General features: G+C 43.5%; 1 protein-coding gene across 2 annotated transcripts in view; it reads left to right on the forward strand.

Moving 5' to 3' along the window:
* The first annotated feature begins 21671 nt into the window (after positions 1-21671).
* TMEM255A (transmembrane protein 255A) overlaps positions 21672-22097 on the forward strand; it is a 34552-nt gene continuing 34126 nt past the window's right edge. For both annotated transcript variants that reach the window (XM_075834341.1, XM_075834342.1), the window contains exon 1: positions 21672-21919. In XM_075834341.1, the coding sequence (XP_075690456.1) occupies positions 21865-21919 (55 nt within the window). In that variant the 5' untranslated portion in view covers positions 21672-21864. The remainder of the gene's footprint in view (positions 21920-22097) is intronic.

Consider the following 22097-nt stretch of genomic DNA (forward strand, 5'->3'; position numbering starts at 1 on the left):
AGACCACCTGTTGTGATGGTCGGGCACTGGGGCGGCCGCAGGCTGGTATTATGAGGCCGGGAAGGGCCAAAAACAGTGGACCTTCCCACCCTTGTAATGCTAGGCTGCTGCTGCTGTTTTGTATCTGGCTGGTTATGAAAAATGGGGGGACCCCCACGTCATTTTTTTTTATTATTTATTTTTTTATTTTTTAAAAAGACATGGGGTTCCACCCCATTTTTCATAACCGGCCACATACAACACAGTGTTATTAGCCTGGGAATGGACAAAACCAGTGGCCCTTCCCACCCGTGTAATGCCAGGCTGCTGCTGCCTTGTATCTGGCTGGTTATTAAAAATGTGGGGGACCCAACGTCTATTGTTAAATTTGTTAAATTTTTTAAAAAAAACGACGTGGGTCCCCCCCATTTTTATAACCAGCCCAATACAACACAGCAGCAGCCTAGCATTACAAGGGTGGGAAAGTCCACTGTTTTTGGCCCTTCCCAGCCTCATAATACCAGCCTGCGGCCGCCCCAGTACCCGACCATCACAACAGATGGTCGGGTATTGGATCGTACCTGGCTCTTCCCGGCACCCCTGGTGGTGGTGGGTACCGGGTTAATAATGGTGGTTAGTGTTAGCCTCTGCACCGGCTAACACTAAGTACCACCTTAATAATGGACGCTGTCAATCAGCCAACTGCCATTATCTAGGCACTAATAAAGTTTTTAAAAAAAAAACACAAATACAATTTTTTTTTACTGAAATAAGAAATCCCCAACAAAACCCTCGTTAACCATTTTATTAAAATTTGAGAAAACATAAATCTACGCAGTAGTCCAAAGAATCGAAGATGTAGTCCAATCGGTACATCAAAATCTGCAACAACATAAAAAAAAAGCTTTCAATGTGAACAATACCAATACTTATACTCACCTACACACATATATACACGCACATATAAACAAACAACCATACACAAACACACACACACACACACATACAAACAAACCAAGATATACACAAACACACACATAAACAAACACACACACATATACACAAACTCACAAACACACATATACACAAACACACACGTAAACACAAACACACATGTATACACAAACACACACACACACACACACACATACACATATACACAAACACACACACATATACACAAACACACACATATACACAAAAACACACAAACATACACAAACACACACACACATATGCACAAACACACACATATACACAAACACACACGTATACACAAACACACACACACACACACACACACACATATACACAAACACACACATATACAAACAAAAACACACACACACAAACATATACACAAACACACACACATATACACAAACACACACACAAACATACATACACACAAACATACACACATATACACAAAAACACCCATATATACACAAACGCACACACATAAACACACAAACACACACACATATATATAAATATATATATATATATATATATACAGTTGTACATGTACCTTCAGCGGACTCGCGACGGGTGCCTTGGACTGCATCTACTGCGCATGCGCCGAGATGCGTGTTCACTATAAAAATGACATCCTCTACGGAGGACGGAGAGGATGTCATTGCGCATGCGCGGCCACCGCTTAAAGGAACAGTGTCACCAAATTATTTTTTTTTATATCAGTTTTATTAAAAATGTTTAGATTTATTTGTGTGTTTGTGTGTTACTTTTTTCTATTTTTACACTTTTTCTTCCCTATGGGGGCTGCCATTTTTTTTTCCATTTCTGTATGTGTCGATTAACGACACATACAGACATGGAATACGGCAGCTCCAGTCCCATAGGGAATGCGAACGGGGCCCGTTCCATCCACTTTGGTGTACGCCGTGTGTGTGGGAACGGCGCATGCGCCGCTACCACACAGTCCAATTTGAAATGCGCGCCGTCCGGCGCCATTTTCCTGTGGACCGGAAGTCGCGGCCGGACAGTAAGATTACTACTTCCGGTCGCGGCTTCCGGACTTGTGTACATGGAGCAGCGGCAGCAGACGGAGCGGACGGACCCGAGGGAGCGGCGGCGACTGGAGCAGGTAAGTGATTTCTATGTATGTTCGTGTTTTACTGTGTGTTTACTAGTGAATGTAAACCTTCTACACTGTGTGTTAGCTCAAAAAATGGCGACACACAGTGTAGGACGTTAGACCGTTCAAACCCCTCGTTTCTCCCGGCACTAGCCAGGATAAAGGAGGGGGGGGGGATTCTCAGAGCTCACTAGAGCGAGGGATTTTTTCCCAATTTTGCAGCATAAAGCAATGTGGTTGCTTTACCACATGCAATGCTGCAATTTTGGGAATTGCTCAATCTAGTGACCAGTGCTGGGAAATATTATAAATTGAATCCAATTTATAATATTTCCTGACTCGTGAAAAAAAAAAAAAAATTAGAACAATGTTTAATCACCTACACACTAATTGTTTAACTAAAAAAAACCAAACATGTTTTGCTGGCAACACATTCCCTTTAAGGTAAATAGCAGTGGCCGGCTCCCTAGACAACGAGCTACAAACAAAGAGGGACCGACGTGGACTTCAATCAACAACAGCAAGAAAACGACATCACTGGGCTACAGAAAGGTAATTACAACATTTCTTAACTTTACATGGGTGAGCTTCCTAGCTACATTTATGAAGTTGGGAATAACCCTTTAAGGCAGAAAGACCCCCAAACAAGCAACAACTGAAGACAGCTGCAGTAGAGGCCTGGCGAAGCATCACAAAGGAGGAAACCTAGTGTTTGGTGATGTCCATGGGTTCCAGACTTCAGCCAGTTATTGCCTGCAAAGGATTCTCTACAAAGTATTAAAAAAAAACATTTTGTTTATGGTAATGTTAATTTGTCCAAATACTTTTGAGCTCCTGAAATGAGGAGGCTGTGTAGAAAAATGGTTGCAATTCCTAATCGTTTCACAGGATATTTTTGTTTAACCCCTTGAATTAAACCTGAAAGTCTTCACTTCAATTACATCTCAGTTGTTTCATTTCAAATCCAATGTGGTGGCATGCAGAGCCCAAATCATGAGGATTGTGTCACTGTCCAAATAATTCTGGACCTAGCTGTAACACAAATTTATTAACATGAAAATATACTATCTAAGTTTTATTTATACACTACAAAAGTTCAAAGTGATTTCCATTGGAGACACGGCAGATGTCTAGGCAGTAGTCCAGTTCTGTCCAGACGCTTTCCAGCATATCCTCGGATATGGACTCCACTTTGATGCGTTGTCTCAGGTCGTTCATATCCTGTGGCTGGGGGGGGGGGCAGATACACAGGGTCCTTGATGTATCCCCACAGAAAGAAGTTGCAGGGGGTTAGATCTGGCGATCGTGGAGGCCAACGCAACATTGGTGAATCGTTGTATCTAGGCGGCCGATCCAAGGTTCCGGTAGAGTTTTATTCAGGTATCATCCAAGGAGAAATGTGGAGGCTCACTATCCCACATTTAGCAGATCTTCCTCTATCTGTGGCATAAGACATTCCTTTAACATGTCCAGGTAGGAGTGGCCAGTGACAGTATCCTCGGCAAAAAACAAAGGGACCGTAGACTTTGCGCCTGCTCATTGCACAAAACACGTTTCCCTCATGTGCTTAATAAAGACACGTCGTTTTTCTGAGCCCCAAATTCTAACATAGTGATGATTGACCTTTTCCCTTAGGTGTAAGGTAGCCCCATCTCTGAACACCAGTCTGTCAGCGATATCGTCCTCTCCCAATCGGCCCTGCAGGTCAATGCAAAATTCACAGCGTTTCAGTGTGTCATCTGGTTTCAGCTCCTGAAGATATAATATGTGTGGCTTACAACGCAGATGTTTTCATACACGTGCCATACCGTGTTTTGTGGCACTTGTAGTTCCATACTAGTCGGCCTGGTCGACTTTCTAGGACTACGCTCGTACACAACTTGAATCCTGTTCACTGCCTCTTCTGAAGTCTTTGGGCGGACGGCCAAACATTTTTTGGGTGAATTCAAACTTTTCCCATAAACACCCATTGGTTTTGAATTGCTTCAACAAACGTGAAATGCAGTTCCTATGCGGAGCACATTTACCAAATTAATTCTGAAAGTTTTGCTGTCACAAGACCCCGTTCTTGCAAATTTCAACACGCAAAAACCTTTTTCTTGCTTCGATGTCTCATCTTATGTCACACTATGTAACACATTTCAAATATGGCTCTTGAAAATGAAAGCTGTGCTGTGATTGGTTGATATGGGCAACTAAGCCAGGTTTGCTTTGATTTTCAGTCACTGGCCATTTACCACTGGTGTTACTTTAACTACATGCCTTTACTCTGGCAGTTTATTACAGCCTGAAAGAACGATTAAAATATTGATACTTTATTAATAGTTCAATTCTAAAAACTGGCTCTTAAGCCCAATGTATCCTAAGTACAGGCACAAGCAAGCGGTCAGAGGTATGAGAGGTATCAGTAAGTGCAAGGACATATGTCCACCCACTGATAATACACTCCCCTTATAGTATAGGCTTTCTCTGAAGCCCTTGCCCCAAATGATCTAATCCAATGTGTTTCAGTACCCCCAGTTGCGGAGGTGTGCCACCATCCGGGACATCAGCATATGACGTGCTTGATGCGGATTGGTTGGCGGGTCCACCCACCGCAGTCAGTGGGTGGGGCATGAGCCTTTAAACATCCGGAGTTTCCCCGGCGCGTGTACGGCCAGTGTATTAGTGCCGTGTACGTAACAGTGCCAACCGGCTATATTATCAATTTAACTTAATCCCTGATGACGTACTCCATGAACTGGGGGTAATGAAACGCGTTGGATTAGATCACTTGTGGCAAGGGCTTCAGAGAAAGCCTATACTATAAGGGGAGTGTATTATCAGTGGGTGGACATATGTCCTTGTACTTACTGATACCTCTCATACCTCTGACCGCTTGCTTGTGCCTGTACTTAGGATACATTGGGCTTAAGAGCCAGTTTTTAGAATTGAACTATTAATAAAGTATCAATATTTTAATCGTTCTTTCAGGCTGTAATAAACTCCCAATCACATGAACAAAACTACTTCAAAATCAAATTCAGTGAACACACTTTACTCTGGCACCATCCTTTTTTGAATCACCCTGTATAATTCTGCAGAGGCCTTGAGAGCTATCTATGAAGTAAAAAACGTACCCCTTGTGGTCTTGCCTCTTTCCTGTGCCTGACCAGCGGTCATCTTGAGCTGGCATATCGCTGTCTCTGCATGACACAGCCATGCATAAGTTTTCCTACACCGGCTTGCCATATACATATATATACAGATGTAGCCAAGTTTATCTTGACTCTGATCATGTCATGGCCGTGGTCACGGACCGCCGCAGTTCCTTACGACGGCCGTGACCTGCCAGCGTCACCCTCCTAGGAGACGCCGGCACTCACGGCCGTCCGGCCCTGCTCTCAGGGTTAGAGTGCGCACGCGCACGCTCGCTCCCGGCCTTAAAGGACCACCGCGCACATATTAAATTTCCCCAACCTATCCCTGATTACAGTTGACTATAAAAATGGCTCCGCCCTTCCACTGCTTGCCTGAGCATTGTTCTTATCTACCCATGTTCGTATTGCAAATGGTCCCTTAGTTGTATCCTGCCCCTAGTGTTCCCGCTCCCTGCTACCTGTATCACGTGCTGTGTTTGTTCCTGAGCGTTTTCTAGTGTTGGTATCGTGTTGTTATCTGCTACGCCTGCTGTTATACACCACGTCTGGTGTCATATGCTATGCCTGCTTTTATACACCACCTCTGGCGTCACCTGCCACGCCTGCGTTTATACACCACATCTGGTGTCATCTGCTACGCCTACTGTTTTACACCACAATTGGTGTCATCTGCCACTCCGGGTATAATCCGCCACATCTGGCATTACCTTCCACGTCAAGTTCCATCGGTGCCAAAGCGTCTGCTACTGTCTGGACTCTCTCAGGTACCCTTGTGCTAAGAAACTTTGCATAGACTTTGTATTGACTGTGACTTGGCCAGCTACCACTCTGCTACGGCAGAACGGCCTAGTGGATCCACATACCCCTAGATCGTGACAGATACAAAAGCCATTGAAAAAGTCAAATTAAAGTTTCTTGACACTGTGTAATTAATGCGTTAAGAGTCAAGATAAAGATGACTACATCTATACATATATATATATAGTAACAGCATTATTAAAAAAAAATAGATAATGTGTAGTAAATAAGTGATAAAGCTCATATACTATCATGCACTACTTTTCCTATATTTAATTGAAACAGTCCGAAAAAATAAGGGCCTTTTTTCTAGTGTCCGTTAAAACAAATTGATGGGGCCGTGATTTTTTTTTTACGTTGAATAAGTTTGTGCCGATTATTGGGATTGTAATTATCATTTGTTTAGAGGTCACAGTACATGTTGATAATGTGTTCATATCAGTATTATAAGCAATAGACATACACTACCGTTCAAAAGTTTAGGGTCACTTAGAAATTTCCTTATTTTTGAAAGATAAGCACAGTTTTTTCAATGAAGATAACATTAAATTAATCAAAAATACACTCTATACATTGTTAATGTGCTAAATGACAATTCTAGCTGCAAACGTCTGGTTTTTAATACAATATCTACGTAGGTGTATAGAGGCCCATTTCCAGCAACCATCACTCCAGTGTTCTAATGGTACATTGTGTTTGCTAACTGTGTTAGAAGGCTAATGGATGATTAGAAAACACTTGAAAACCCTTGTGCAATTATGTTAGCACCGCTGTAAACAGTTTTGCTATTTAGAGGAGCTATAAAACTGACCTTCCTTTGAGCTAGTTGAGAATCTGGAGAATTACATTTGTGGGTTCGATTAAACGCTCAAAATGGCTAGAAAAAGAGAGCTTTCATGTGAAACTCGACAGTCTATTCTTGTTCTTAGAAATTTCATCCTACAACAGGACAATGACCCAAAGCACACCTCCAAATTATGCAAGAACTATTTAAGGAAGAAGCAGGCAGCTGGTATTCTATCTGTAATGGAGTGACCAGCGCAGTCACCAGATCTCAACCCCATAGAGCTGTTGTGGGAGCAGCTTGACCGTATGGTACGCAAGAAGAGCCCATCAAGCCAATCCAACTTGTGGGAGGGGCTTCTGGAAGCATGGGGTGAAATTTCTCCCTATTACCTCAGCAAATTAACAGCTAGAATGCCAGAGGTCTGCAATGATGTAATTGCTGCAAATGGAGCATTCTTTGACGAAAGCAAAGTTTGAAGGAGAAAATTATTATTTCAAATAAAAATCATTATTTCTAACCTTGTCAATGTCTTGACTATATTTTCTAGTCATTTTGCAACTTATTTGATAAATATAAGTGTGAGTTTTTATGGAAAACACAAAATTGTCTGGGTGACCCCAAACTTTTGGACGGTAGTGTATATATATATATATATATATATATATATATATATATAAACACACACATGTAAATATTCTTTATAAAATGCTAATACAGGAAAGTCTGTCCAGTTTAATAAAGTGGAAAGGTAGAGGAAGGGCCCTATTAACTTCTCTTTGTTCCTGTTCCTACAGAGGGCAAGGAAATTATTCAGGTGCTTCGAGGAATTTCCAGTCACTACAGTGGTTTGCAGTCTGCCATTCCTGTGCCGTTAAATGTTACTCAGGTTTAGCAAACTGTCGTGGTACCTTTCCCATCTGTGCCTTCAACTACCATAGCTGCCCTGCCTCTTCCAGTTCCATCTCGATTCAAAAGAGCTCCTAAGGCCTCTCAATGGCTCATTAACCAGTGTACTAGCTTCACCTATGTGGGAACATTGTCATCCGGTTGTGTCCTTCTTGTCCACCCTCTTTGCTACTTTTTGGAGAGTCTAATTAGGTCATGCTTCTTCAGACCTTTTGCACTTGAAACAGGGTGCTTTCATGATCAGTACACTGTTTTGTACCCTGCCATCAGAACTCACTTGAAAAACAACGAGGCTCCGGTGGTGGCCTTTTATGAAAAACTGTCAAGGCATATAAAAGATGAATTGGTGGATCGAGACCTCCCTTCAGCAGTAGCAAATCTAATTTTCTTGGCTAACAGAGTGGATATTAATTTCCAGTAGAGATCTCAAGAAAGGGAACCTGCTTATCGTTATCCTTGTCTGGCCCTGACCTTCAGCAGTCCTTGATGCAAGTCGGTCACACAAATCTGTTGTCTTAGAAGAGAACTTGCCATTTGACTAAAATTCTGTGTCTATTGTGACAAAGAAGACATATTTGTCTCAACTATCTGGTTTGTCCTTTAAAACTGTAATACTACAAGGCTTAGGTGAGATCAACTTGGGCCAGTTTGCATTTGCCAGAAGATAAATTTCTGTTGCCTGTCACGCAGGCTTTTTTGGATCGTCAAGAGTCCTTTAAGACCTTAGTCAACTGGGACCTGATGAAGGATCCGGGTTCAGAGCTGAAACGCGTTGTCCGTTATTTCTCAATAAAAACCGCCATCTTTACTTGCAAGTTCGTTTGTGATGTTTAGCAGCACAACGATTGGCCTGTTTTTTCTTCCTACTGTTTGCATCTAAACAGAAAGCAGGCACCCTTTCTAATACATTATCCTTATAATTGTGCTATACCTCTTCTTGCTGGCAGTAAAACTAGCCTGGGAAGAATAGCTCACTCTGAACCATTAGGCCCTGTTCACACGGAGTTTTTTGACACGTTTTTTGACGCGGAAAACGCGTCGGAAAACGCGCCAAAAACGAGCCAAAATGACTCCCATTGATTTCAATGGGAGACGGAGGCGTTTTTTTACCGCGAGTAAAAAAGACGCCTCGCGGCAAAAAGTAGGGACATGACCCTTCTTGATGCGGTTTCCGCGTCCAAAACCGCATTGAAAGCAATGGGGACACGTCAAAAAACACCTCGAACTAGTGAGGTGTTTTCTGACGAGTATATTGCCGAGTGTTTTGGAGGAGTTTCTTGCAGGAGTCGTCTCCTGCTGCTAGTCCAGCCCAGCAAGGGGCTGTCATTTCCTGTCTGCTCGTGGAGCCTGAAAAACATCGTGGACAGAACTCAGGGATACAGAAAACCGAAGTCCTGCATCCAAATCGAATACAAGTAAGTGCACTTGCTCCTATGTTCCATACATGCTATACATGTATGGAGCTGTGCATTTTTTTTTTTATATTTTTTTTTTCAATTTTTTTTTTAGATTTTTTTAATTTTGTTATGCAGTTGTTCATGTATGTCATCTCCTTTTTTTTTTTTTTTTTTTTTAACATTTCAGGAACAGAAATGACGACAGCAGAGGTGTACCACCGAATGGACATTGATGTTGGGAAATTGATTCAAGAAGTAAGTATACTTTTTTTTTTTAATGTGGGCCTGTTCACATCAGCGTGGTTTCCGCTGAGGGGTTCCGTCGGTGCTTTCAGTCAGGGGAACCCCTCAACGGAAAGGCAAGTGTGAAGTGGTGACAGATCCGTTGCTAATGGTTTCTGTTTGTCCCCGTTGTGCAAAGGGTTCTGTCGTTTCGACTGAACCAATACCGCAGTGTAGGGAATCCCATTAGCAACGGATCCATCAGCATTGAAGTCAATGATGATGCAAACAGAAAACAATGTTTTTTTTAATGTGGGCCTGTTCACATCAGCGTGGTTTCTGCTGAGGGGTTCCGTCGGTGCTTTCAGTCAGGGGAACCCCTCAACGGAAAGGCAAGTGTGAAGTAAGTTCCGTTTGCATCACCATTCATTTCAATGGTGACAGATCCGTTGACAGAAGGATGTCAGGCTGGGTTCACACGACCATGTTATGTGCGTAATGTACGGAACGTATTTCAGCCGTAAGACCCGGACCGAAGACAGTGCAGGGAGCCGGGCTCCTAACATCATAGTGATGTACGACGCTAGGAGTCCCTGCCTCGCTGCAGGACAACTGTCCCGTACTGTAATCATGATTACAGTACGGGACAGTAGTTCCACGCAGAGGCAGGGACTCCTAGCGTCGTACATAACTATGATGCTAGGAGCCCGGCTCCCTGCACTGTCTTCGGTCCGGGTCTTCCGGCCGAAATACGTTCCGTACATTATGTACGTAACATGGTTGTGTGAACCCAGCCTCATGCGTGTGAAAACCTCGGCAAAAACAGCCTGAAAAACCGCCTGGAAAACCGCCTCAAAAACCACGTCAAAAACCACATCAAACATGAAAACCTCCAGGGTCAGTTTTTACAGGAGGAATTTTCCTCCTGCAAAAAACTCCGTGTGAACAGGGCCTTTTATGGGTTACCCTCAGCCCTGCGATAAGTTCATATATTCTTTAAGAAAAACTTTGATATTAATGGCCTTTACAACATAGTGTCTCTGATTGTGTTGTACAGTATATTTCAAAATTCTGGAGAATATTGTGTAAAAGCCTTAAGGATTTCCTTGGATTTCTCCTCTGGTTATCACCCTCATTATAATAGACAGGCTGAGTTGAAAAATCAGGTGCTCAAGCAATTTCTCCACACCTATCACACTTATCTCTGAATTTTCTGGTAAATCCCCCTTTGAAACTGTCTATGGTCGATGATCAGTCATCTTCCCCTTTTTGTGCAACCTCAGGTACCAGCTCTCACTGACGTCTGTAAAATCTTCAGCAAAAGAAGAAGAATTATCACAGCACCGGAGATCAGTGTAAAATAACGGGTGCAAGTCTCAAAGGAACCTGATCCAAAGTCCTACAAATGGTATACTTGAGAAAGGTCCTGTTGGACTGAAACGTCGCACTCGTTGGTGAATAAAATTCCCATTTATTTTGGAAGGGCTGCCTCGTCTCTCTTCTTTGTGTAAAATCTTCAGGACATCTGGACAGAGCTTTCTAGTAGCTTGTGGCTCTCTGCTAACAAAGCAAAGGGGTCCGCTGACAATCACTGATGCCAAGGCCCAATATTATATCCTGGAGAGAAAGATTGGCTTAAGAACCTTAAGTTCCATCCTACTATATAAACTTGATCCATGTTTCTTTAGGCTATTCCGAGTGCTTAAGCAAATTAATCAAGTGACTTAATGTCTCAGGTTGCCCCTTCGCTCCAGATTAACAACTGCTTACACTTTTTTCTTCTCTGATAGTTTGTCATTAGCAAGCTTTCTACTGAAGTATAGACTCTGACTACCTATATTCTTGAATTTTCTTCTGAGTTTGAAGTCAAACAGATCCTTGACTATAAACTTGTATGTAGAAGATTTTACTATCTAATCGATTGAAAATGATACGGTCCAGAAGAGAGAACTTGGATTCCAACAGAGGACATTCATGTGCCTCAACTCATTAACCTCTTCTCTCCACAGTGAATTAAAATTTTTAATATTTTTGTTTTGTCCTCCGTGCCTTAAAAAAAAACATAACTATTTTGTTTTTCCGTTAACAGAGTCGTATGATGGCTTGTTTTTTGCGTGACGAGTTGTTGTTTTTCATGGCACCATTTAATATATAATGTACGGGGAAACTGAAAAAAAAAATATCTTTGTGGAGTGAAAAGGGCATAAAACAATGATTTCGCTATTGTTTTTTGGGTTTCATTTTTACAGCATTTATCGTGTGGTAAAAATGACATGTTAACTTTATTCTACCGGTCGATACAATTACAGGGATACCCCAAAAAATTTTTTTCATGTTTTACCACTTTTACAAAGAGAAAACTATTTTATTTATTTTTAAATTTGCTGTGTTGCCATAACTTGTTTTATATTTTTTGTTGATTGAGCGGCATGAGGGCTTGTTTTTCGTGGGACGAGCTATAGTTTTTATTTGTACCATTTAAGGGTAGATGCGACTTTTATTCACTTTTTTAGAAGAAGCTAAGGTGACCAAAAAGAAAAATGTTCTACAGCGTTCACTGTACGGGTTAAATAACGTTATTTTAAAATAGTTGGGACTTTTACAGGCGGGGCGATACCAGTTATGTTAATTATTTTTTTTTACATTGCATTGGAAAGTGGAAGTTTTTTTTTAAACTTTTACAATTTAGATATATATATATATATATATATATTTATTTATTTAATGGGAAACCAGCCCACCATACGGTGTGAGATTTTCCGTGCGTGGGATTGAAAACTGTGCTGCGGAAAAAATCCAGGTTTGTTGTGATTTTGAAAAGATTCCCCATCATGTAACTCTGCTACCTTTCAACCGAATAGTCATCTGCCAGAGGGAAAAATGTTTTCCCCTTATGTCTTATTTCTCGGTAGTAACGCTTTCTTGTACACCATGGGGAAACGTTTTTCCATCCGGCGGATGATTTCTCCTTTGACATGTAGCAGAATTACAAGATGGGGAATTATTTTTCCATGTTATGTCTAATACCCAGGAGACGCTTTCTTGTACTCTTCAATGGGGAAACACTTTTCCCTCTGGTGGATGATATTCCTATTGACAGGTAACAGATCACCACAGGGTCTTCCCTCTTAACTTTCATCATTCTCAGCCTCTTTGTGCTCCCTGTAGCTGTTGCTGCTGTGATCAGCACGTCCTACTACTGTTCAGTCACTCATAAAATGGCACTGCACAGTGGTAGGCTATTTGAAGACACCTTATCCTGGCTTGTGACGAAAACATTGGAGGGTTGTTGTGTGGTTACTAGTAGGGAGAGTAGCCCTCCCAAATCTACAGAAACTGTGAATCAGGTTGTTTTTTTTGCCTGATTCACCTTGCTGTAATTTTGGGAAGTGCTCTCTATAGTGACCAACATAGGGAAACATTAAAAATTATTATTACATTTTTAATATTTGCTACCTTGTGGAAGAAGAAAATACACCACAATTTTTTTAAAGAATATAATAAAGATAAATAACTTGATAATAATAAATTGTGACACATTCCCTTTAAGGACCTTGTCCCCATGGCCACTATAATTAAAACGGTCCTATATAAATTAGATAGATCCTAGTTTGCGAAAGGACCTGGTCGCTTTGGCCACTTGAGTTCAGACTGTTTTATAAAAGAATGCTAGATCCTAGTGGGCTTAAAGACCTGGTTCCGCTAACTACTAAGATTTAGACTTTTTTTTATATGAAAAAGCTAGATCCTAGTGGGCTGAGGGCCACGTTCACACGTCGTATTTAAATCTGACCTGTATTTCCTCAACAGAAATCGAAGGCAGACACTTTGATTTGTGCCGTGGATATGCAGCAGATCCACATTAGTATTTGCCCCATTGTCATTCAATGGGCCTAATCCTCGGCTTCTCCATGCGTAATCCGTGGAAATAAGAAGCACGCAAATATATCCGTAGCATTGAACATGGTTGCAGAAATCCCATTTGCATGCATGGGATGCGGAATGTCTTTGGATCCTAAGCAGATTTTGGAGCAGATTCTTGTAAACAAAGCCTTAGGCGGAATTCACACGACAGGGTTTCCCGGCCGGGTGACGGCCGTTCATAAATCGGCCGTCACCCGGCTGCATTAGGAACAATAGACCCCTAATGGGGCTATTCACACGACCGATTTTTTGATGGGCCGGGAAAACCGGCCGTCAAAAAATGGGACATGCCCTATTTTCGGCCGGGTACCTGGCCGCCCGGCTCCCATAGAGGTCTATGGAGCCGGGTAATACGCGGCCATCACCGGAATGTGTCCCGAGTGATGGCAGGGTCTACCGTCGCTCGCGCACTCTCTCTCCTCCTCACAGTGCAGAGTGCATGTGAGGAGGAGGAGGAGGAGAGTCTTTTTTTGCTCCCTGTAGGAGTCGGAATCCCCAATCCCCGGCCAGGGATTGGGGATTCCGCTACAGGAGAAGTGCGTGACTACACTGTACATATATGGACACAGCGAAGTCACTCACTTCTGCAGCGGAATCCCCGACTCTATGGCCGGGGATTCCGCTACAGGAGAAGTGCGTGACTACACTGTCCATATATGGACGCAGCGATGTCACTCACTTCTGCAGCGGAATCCCCGACTCTATGGCCGGGGATTCCGCTACAGGAGAAGTGAGTGACTACACTGTCCATATATGGAAACAGCGATGTCACTCACTTCTGCAGCGGAATCCCCGACTCTATGGCCGGGGATTCCACTACAGGAGAAGTGAGTGACTACACTGTCCATATATGGACACAGCGAAGTCACTCACTTCTGCAGCGGAATCCCCGACTCTATGGCCGGGGATTCCGCTACAGGAGAAGTGCGTGACTACACTGTCCATATATGGTCACAGCGATGTCACTCACTTCTGCAGCGGAATCCCCGACTCTATGGCCGGGGATTTCGCTACAGGAGAAGTGAGTGACTATACTGTCCATATATGGACACAGCGAAGTCACTCACTTCTGCAGCGGAATCCCCGACTCTATGGCCGGGGATTCCACTACAGGAGAAGTGCGTGACTACACTGTCCATATATGGACACAGCGATGTCACTCACCTCTCCAGCAGAATCCCCGACTCTATGGCCGGGGATTCCGCTACAGGAGAAGTGAGTGACTACACTGTCCATATATGGACACAGCGATGTCACTCACTTCTGCAGCTGAATCCCCGACTCTATGGCCAGGGATTCCGCTACAGGAGAAGTGAGTGACTACACTGTCCATATATGGACACAGTGACGTCACTCACTTCTGAAGCAGAATTCATGACCTGTGGCAGGGAATTCCTCTCCAGGAGAAGTCAGTGACTACACTGTCCATATATGGACATTGAAGTCAGTGACTTCTCCTGGAAGGGGGGGTGGGATGGGTGCAACCTACAGGGGGCTGTGTGGCATCACCTACAGGGGACTTGGTGGCATCACCTACAGGGGGCTGGGTGGCATCACCTACAGGGGGCAGGGTGGCATCACCTACAGGGGGCAGGGTGGCATCACCTACAGGGGGCAGGGTGGCATCGCCTGCAGGGGGCTGGGTGGTATCTACAGGGGGCAGGGTGGCATCACCTACAGGGTGCAGGGTGGCATCACCTACAGGGGACATGGTGGCATCGCCTACAGGGGGCTTGGTGCCATTACATACAGAGAGCTGGATGGCATTACCTACAGGGGGCAGGGTGGCATTCCCTACAGGGGGCTGGGTTGCATTACTTGCAGGGGGCTGGGTGGCATTACCTACAGGGGGCTGGGTGGCATTACCTGCAGGGGGCTGGGTGGCAATACCTGCAGGGAGCTGGGTGGCATTACCTGCAGGAGGCTGGGTGGCATTACCTGCAGGGGGCTGGGTGGCAATACCTGCAGGGGGCTGGGTGGCATTACCTGCAGGGGGCTGGGTGGCATTACCTGCAGGGGGCTGGGTGGCATTACCAACATTTGGCTGGGTGGCATTACCAACATTTGGCTGGGTGGCATTACCAACAGGGGGCTGGGTGGCATTACCTACAGGGGGCTGGGTGGCATTACCAACAGGGGGCTGGGTGGCATTATCAACAGGGTGCTGGGTGGCATTACCAACAGGGGGCTGGTTGGCATTACCTACAGGGGGCTGGGTGGCATTACCTACCAGGTGGGCTGTGGCATTATCTACAAAGGGCTGTGTGTGGCAACAAATTTAAATGAAATTCATCCGATTAAAAAACGGTCAGGGAAAAAAACGGATGGAAATCGGGTCCAAATCGGCCGGTAAAAACGGCAACACGGCCCGGAACGGAATCGGAATGGATGCAAACTGGCCGGGAAAACCGGCCAAAAATGGTCGATTTTCCCGGCCGACACTCGGACCCTGTCGTGTGAATGAGGCCTTAGTCTTTTAATATTGATTAAACTATGGGGCTGAGAAGTGGATATCAAATTTAATTAACAGGGTTGTCCAGCGCATAAAAATAATTTTTTAAACAGCTCATAATGCTCTAGAAATATTTAAAAAAGCCATACTAACCTCACCGATCCCCAACCGCTTCCGTTGCACCGCAGTGGTCTCTACTTCTTGCTGCAGTGGATAATGGTGGAAAATAGTTAAAGGAATTAATATATTCTGTCATTATAAGCTTCATTTAACATTTATTTGCATTTAAAGGGAATGTGTCGCTAGAAATTAATTATTTTTTTTTTTAGTTAAACAGTTAGTGTATACATGATTAGACATAGTTCTAATTTTGTACATTTTTTCACAAGTCAGGAAATATTATAAATTAGATTCTAATTTATAACATTTCCCTGTGCTGGTCACTAGAGTGAGCAATTCCCAAAATGGCAGCATTGGCATTTTTTGAGCGAATACAAGGTGTAGTAGGCTTATATACATTGGTTATAACACAAAACATACACAAACATGACTTACCTGCTCCTGCCGCCGCCTCTCCCTCCGGTCCGTCTGTTCCCTCCGCTTGCTTCTGAACACATGCCCGGAAGCCGCGACCGGAAGTAGTCATCTTACTGTCCGGCCGCGGCTTCCGGTCCACAAGACAATGGCGCCGGATGTCGCTCGGCCGAAGACCTTCCATTTGGACTGTGTGGGAGCAGCGCATGCGCCGCTCCCACACAGACGGCGTAAGCTATAGTGAATGGAACGGCTCCCGTTCGCATTCACTATGGGGATGTATTGCCGTATTCCATCACTGTATGTGTCGAAAATCGACACACACAGAGATGGAAAAAAAAATGGCAGCCCCCATAGAGAAGAAAAAGAATGAAAAACGTCAAAAGTAAAACACAACAACACAAATAAATAAAATGTATTTAAATATCAAACTAAAACCAATATTATATAAAAAAAAAAAATTCGGGACACATTGCCTTTAAGGTTAAAAGACAGCCATACCCTACCATATGTTAAGCGAACGAGCGTTACATCTGCCGAATGGTCAAAAATATTCTTATAAAAAAAACTATTCGGCCCTTTTGAAAGTTTATGTCGGAGTATCACAAGGAGCTAAATGTGAATCATGCAGCCACGAACGATCGCTCTGGAAATTACATCACACAAAGGAGGAGAGTAGTTGGATTTGTCTAGGGTTTGTCACTACCAGCATACATTGGCCGGTAATTTTCATGTCCCATCAGATATGTATGGGGATATAACTGCCAATATTATGTGAAATGTGCATTGGATGTTGTATTACAAATGGTGAAATACGCATGCAACACATGCAGATTTTGTGGCGGATTTGCTGTGGCCAAATCCATGGTGGAAAAATAGGCCACGTGCAAATCCAGCCTAAGGTTTTTAGTACTACCGATTGATTTTTAAAGGGTAACTATACTTCATGTGACATGTCAGAAGTTTTGATCAGTGGGGGTCCGGGCACTGAGATCCCCACCTATCGCTCTAACGGAGCAGCAGAAGCGCTTGGGTGAGCGCTGTGCCGCTTAATTTCTGATTGACTTTTCTCAGAAAGCTGAGCAAAAGGTGTACGGGCCCATAGACTTTCAATTGAGCCAGTACACCATTTGCTTGGCTTTACGAGAAAAAATTATCAGAAACTAAGAGGCTCAGCGTAACGATCGTGGGGGTCTCAGTGCTCGGACCCCCACCGATCAAAACTTCTGACATGTCACTATAGCATGTCAGAAGTTTTTTGAAAGTATAGTTACCCTTTAACTATCGAGTGACAGCTGCAGTCCACAAGATTACATACAGCTCAGTGTATTCCTTTGGACTACAGCTGCAGCTTGATAATTAAAATCAATCAGTAGCACCACAAAAAGTTTCAGATTCACACATCGCAAATTTGTGGCAGAATTTCGGTACTCACAGCATAAAGAATCTGCGGCAGATTCTAGGCATGCTGTGGATTTTCAAATCTGCAGCATTCCCTATCTACTATGCAACGAGGGTAATCCTTGGCTAAATCCACACAGTGACTCAGGTAGCCTGGGTTTAGCTAGTTTTCTACAAGGACGCAACATAGCAAGAAAAAAAAATCCTGGTCCCTCTGTCCACTAGAGTACAGCTTGTTTATATAGGAATAATAAATTCTACGGTCTATGGTAGGAATTAGATTGTTCTATAGTTTCATTTAGTTTTTTCCTAATTATGTGAAAATGTCCTTACGAGTAGATAATAGAGATGTGTGTGCTTCACGTGCGTATAAAAATACGTATCAAATACGAATGCGCAACATGGATTTTTTTTGTCAATTTGTTTTCCGTTTTTGTTCCTGTATTGTATCCGCTTACGTTCTGTATTTTGTTATGAGTTGTTGGTTTTTTTTGTCCGTATTTGTTGTTTTTTTTTTTTTACAGGATTAACTATTTTTATGCTGATTTTGTAATGTTGCAGAATTACAGATGCAACAAACAGATCAAATGTGAACTATACAAAAACAGAACGTGCAATTTTAAAGTCAATACATTGACTTCTATGGGTTTTAGGGTATGTTCACACGAGGGCGTCCGTTACGGCTGAAATTACGGGGATGTTTCAGCCTGAAAACATCCCCGTAATTTCAGCCGTAACGGCATGTGCAGGCGCTTTAACGTCGCGTTCATTACGGGCGTAATTAGCGCTGCTATTCATTGGGGTCAATGAATAACGGCTCCAATTACGCCCAAAGAAGTGACAGGTCACTTCTTTGACGCGGGCGTCTATTTACGCGCCGTCATTTGGCAGCGGCGCGTAAATTACGCCACGTGTGAACAGACAAACGTCTGCCCATTGCTTTCAATGGGCAGATGTTTGTCAGCGCTATTGAGGCGCTATTTTCGGACATAATTTGGGGCAAAAACGCCCGAATTACGTCCGTAAATAGGCCGTGTGAACATACCCTAAAACAGTAAGAATACCGATCTGTTGGAACATGATGTGTATTGAAAAAAAGAACGCCAAAAAAAGTGCATATAAGAAAATGGAAATATGAGAAAAAACATTTGATCTATGGCACAGTTTCTTCAATAAAAAAACAAAAACGGAATGAATAAGGATCAGACATATGGAAGTGTGAATGAACCCTAAGGCTATGTTCACATTTGTGATAGAAGCTCCATCAGGAGCCACCATTGCTGATTCTGTCACATTTGATAGAAAAAATAGCACTACATGAAACAGTATTTTGTCTGTCAAAACGGACATCTTGGCAGAACACAACTGCCCACGATATAAGTCAATGGGGTCCGTCGGCACCATTGGTATCTGTCATAACGCACTGCGTTTTGGTTCCTGTTATAAACAGAACTAAGCCGCAGATGCGAACAGAGCCTTAGAAAAATACAACTGTGAATCCCGCTCTACACAGCTCAGCACTGTATGCTTTACAGGTGCATGCTGCAGAGGTGTGTGTGTGTGTGTGTGTGTGCGTAAAGCATACAGTGCAGAGGAGGATCAAGCGTGTGAAGCATACGGTGCAGAAAAGTGTGTGTGTAAACCATATAGTGCAGAGAAGTGTGTGTATATAAAGTGCAGAGCTGTGTGTGTGAAAAGCATAGTGCAGAGAAATGTGTTTGTTTGTAAAGCATACAGTGCAGAGGTGTGTGTGTGTGTGTGTGTGTGTGTGTGTAAAGCATACAGTGCAGAGGTGTGTGTGTGTGTGTGTGTGTGTGTGTGTGTGTGTAAAGCATACAGTGCAGAGGAGGATGAAGCGTGTGAAGCATACGGTGCAGAGAAGTGTGTGTGTAAACCATATAGTGCAGAGAAGTGTGTGTATATAAAGTGCAGAGAGTGTGTGTGTGTGTGTGTGTGTGTGTGTGTGTGTGTATGTAAAGCATACAGTGCAGAGGTGTGTGTGTGTAAAGCATACAGAGCAGAGGAGGATGAAGCGTGTGAAGCATACAGTGCAGAGAAGTCTGTGTGTGTGTGTGTGTGTGTGTGTGTGTGTGTGTGTGTGTAAAGCATACAGTGCAGAGGAGGATGAAGTGTGTGAAGCATACAGTGCAGAGAAGTGTGTGTGTATGTAAAGTGCAGAGAGTGTGTGTGTATGTAAAGTGAGTGTGTGTGTATGTAAAGTGCAGAGGAGTGTGTGTATGTAAAGTGCAGAGAAGTGTGTGTGTATGTAAAGTGCAGAGTGTGTGTGTATGTAAAGTGCAGAGAGAGAGTGTGTGTGTGTGTGTGTGTGTGTGTATGTAAAGTGCAGAGAGTGTGTGTGTATGTAAAGTGCAGAGAAGTGTGTGTGTATGTAAAATGCAGAGAAGTTTGTGTGTATGTAAAGTGCAGAGAGTGTGTGTGTGTATGTAAAGTGCAGAGAAGTGTGTGTGTATGTAAAGTGCAGAAAAGTGTGTGTGTATGTAAAGGGCAGAGAGTGTGTGTGTGTATGTAAAGTGCAGAGAAGTGTGTGTGTGTGTGTGTGTGTGTGTGTGTGTGTGTGTGTGTGTGTGTGTAAAGTGCAGAGAAGTGTGTGTGTGTATGTAAAGTGCAGAGAGTGTGTGTATATGTAAAGTGGAGAGAGTGTGTGTATGTAAAGTGCAGAGAAGTGTGTGTGTGTGTGTGTAAAGTGCAGAGAAGTGTGTGTGTATGTAAAGTGCAGAGAGTGTGTGTGTGTGTGTGTGTGTGTGTGTATGCAAAGTGCAGAGAGAGTGTGTGTATGTAAAGTGCAGAGAAGTGTGTGTGTATGTAAAGTGCAGAGAAGTGTGTGTGTGTGTGTGTGTGTATGTAAAGTGCAGAGTGTGTGTATTTAAAGTGCAGAGAAGTGTGTGTGTGTGTGTATGTAAAGTGCAGAGAAGTGTGTGTGTGTATGTAAAGTGCAGAGAAGTGTGTATGTAAAGTGCAGAGTGTGTGTGTGTATGTAAAGTGCAGAGAGAGTATGTGTGTGTATGTAAAGTGCAGAGAGTGTGTGTGTATGTAAAGTGGAGAGAGTGTGTGTGTATGTAAAGTGGAGAGAGTGTGTGTGTATGTAAAGTGGAGAGAGTGTGTGTATGTAAAGTGCAGAGAAGTGTGTGTGTGTGTGTGTGTGTATGTAAAGTGCAGAGAGTGTGTGTGTATGTAAAGTGCAGAGAGTGTGTGTGTATGTAAAGTGGAGAGAGTGTGTGTATGTAAAGTGCAGAGTGTGTGTGTGTGTATGTAAAGTGCAGTGTGTGTGTGTGTATGTAAAGTGCAGAGTGTGTGTGTGTGTGTGTGTGTGTGTGTATGTAAAGTGCAGAGAAGTGTGTGTGTATGTAAAGTGCAGAGAAGTGTGTGTGTATGTAAAGTGCAGAGAGTGTGTGTGTGTGTGTATGTAAAGTGCAGAGAGTGTGTGTATGTAGTGCAGAGAAGTGTGTGTGTATGTAAAGTGCAGAGAAGTGTGTGTGTATGTAAAGTGCAGAGAGTGTGTGTGTGTATGTAGTGCAGAGAAGTGTGTGCGTATGTAAAGTGCAGAGAAGTGTGTGTGTATGTAAAGTGCAGAGAGTGTGTGTGTATGTAAAGTGCAGAGAAGTGTGTGTGTATGTAAAGTGCAGAGAAGTGTGTGTGTATGTAAAGTGCAGAGTGTGTGTGTGTGTATGTATGTATGTAAAGTGCAGAGAAGTGTGTGTGTATGTAAAGTGCAGAGAAGTGTGTGTGTATGTAAAGTGCAGAGAAGTGTGTGTGTATGTAAAGTGCAGAGAGTGTGTGTGTATGTAAAGTGCAGAGAAGTGTGTGTGTGTGTGTGTAAAGTGCAGAGAAGTGTGTGTGTATGTAAAGTGCAGAGAGTGTGTGTGTATGTAGTGCAGAGAAGTGTGTGTGTATGTAGTGCAGAGTGTGTGTATGTATGTAAAGTGCAGAGAAGTGTGTGTGTATGTAAAGTGCAGAGGTGTATACAGTCAGCAGCACAGCCTGGGGTATGGCTCCTCCCACACATGTGACGGATCACATGGTCATGACAGCCAGAAAGGTCCTTAGTACGGGACTATGCCTGAGGAGGAGGCTGTTGCAGTAAAGCACGGTTCACCCTCTACCCCTATGGATGCTATGCGCCCAACCAATCCCCAGCGCATGTTTGCATTTTCCAGAAGCTCCTTTGTTTCTTTGCTGCCCAGTAGCGGGACAGTGAGCCCTGCAGCATGCTGACTCAGCAGACGTCCCAGCGCACTGAGATTCCAGCTGCAGATTCAACGGGTGAGTGCAGCCTGCCAATTGCCATATGTAGGGGGCGCTTATACGTCAGGAGCCCCCTGTGCATTACATCCATGTTGTTGTTGGTATCGTTATCAGGGCAGTGACGTCAGCAGCACCCTCTACGTGCCGGTATGGGTGTATAGTATATACTAGTGGCTGGTCTAGGGCTTTCCCCTTG

Source organism: Rhinoderma darwinii, chromosome 8 (assembly GCF_050947455.1).
Source record: "Rhinoderma darwinii isolate aRhiDar2 chromosome 8, aRhiDar2.hap1, whole genome shotgun sequence".
NCBI lineage: Eukaryota > Metazoa > Chordata > Amphibia > Anura > Rhinodermatidae > Rhinoderma > Rhinoderma darwinii.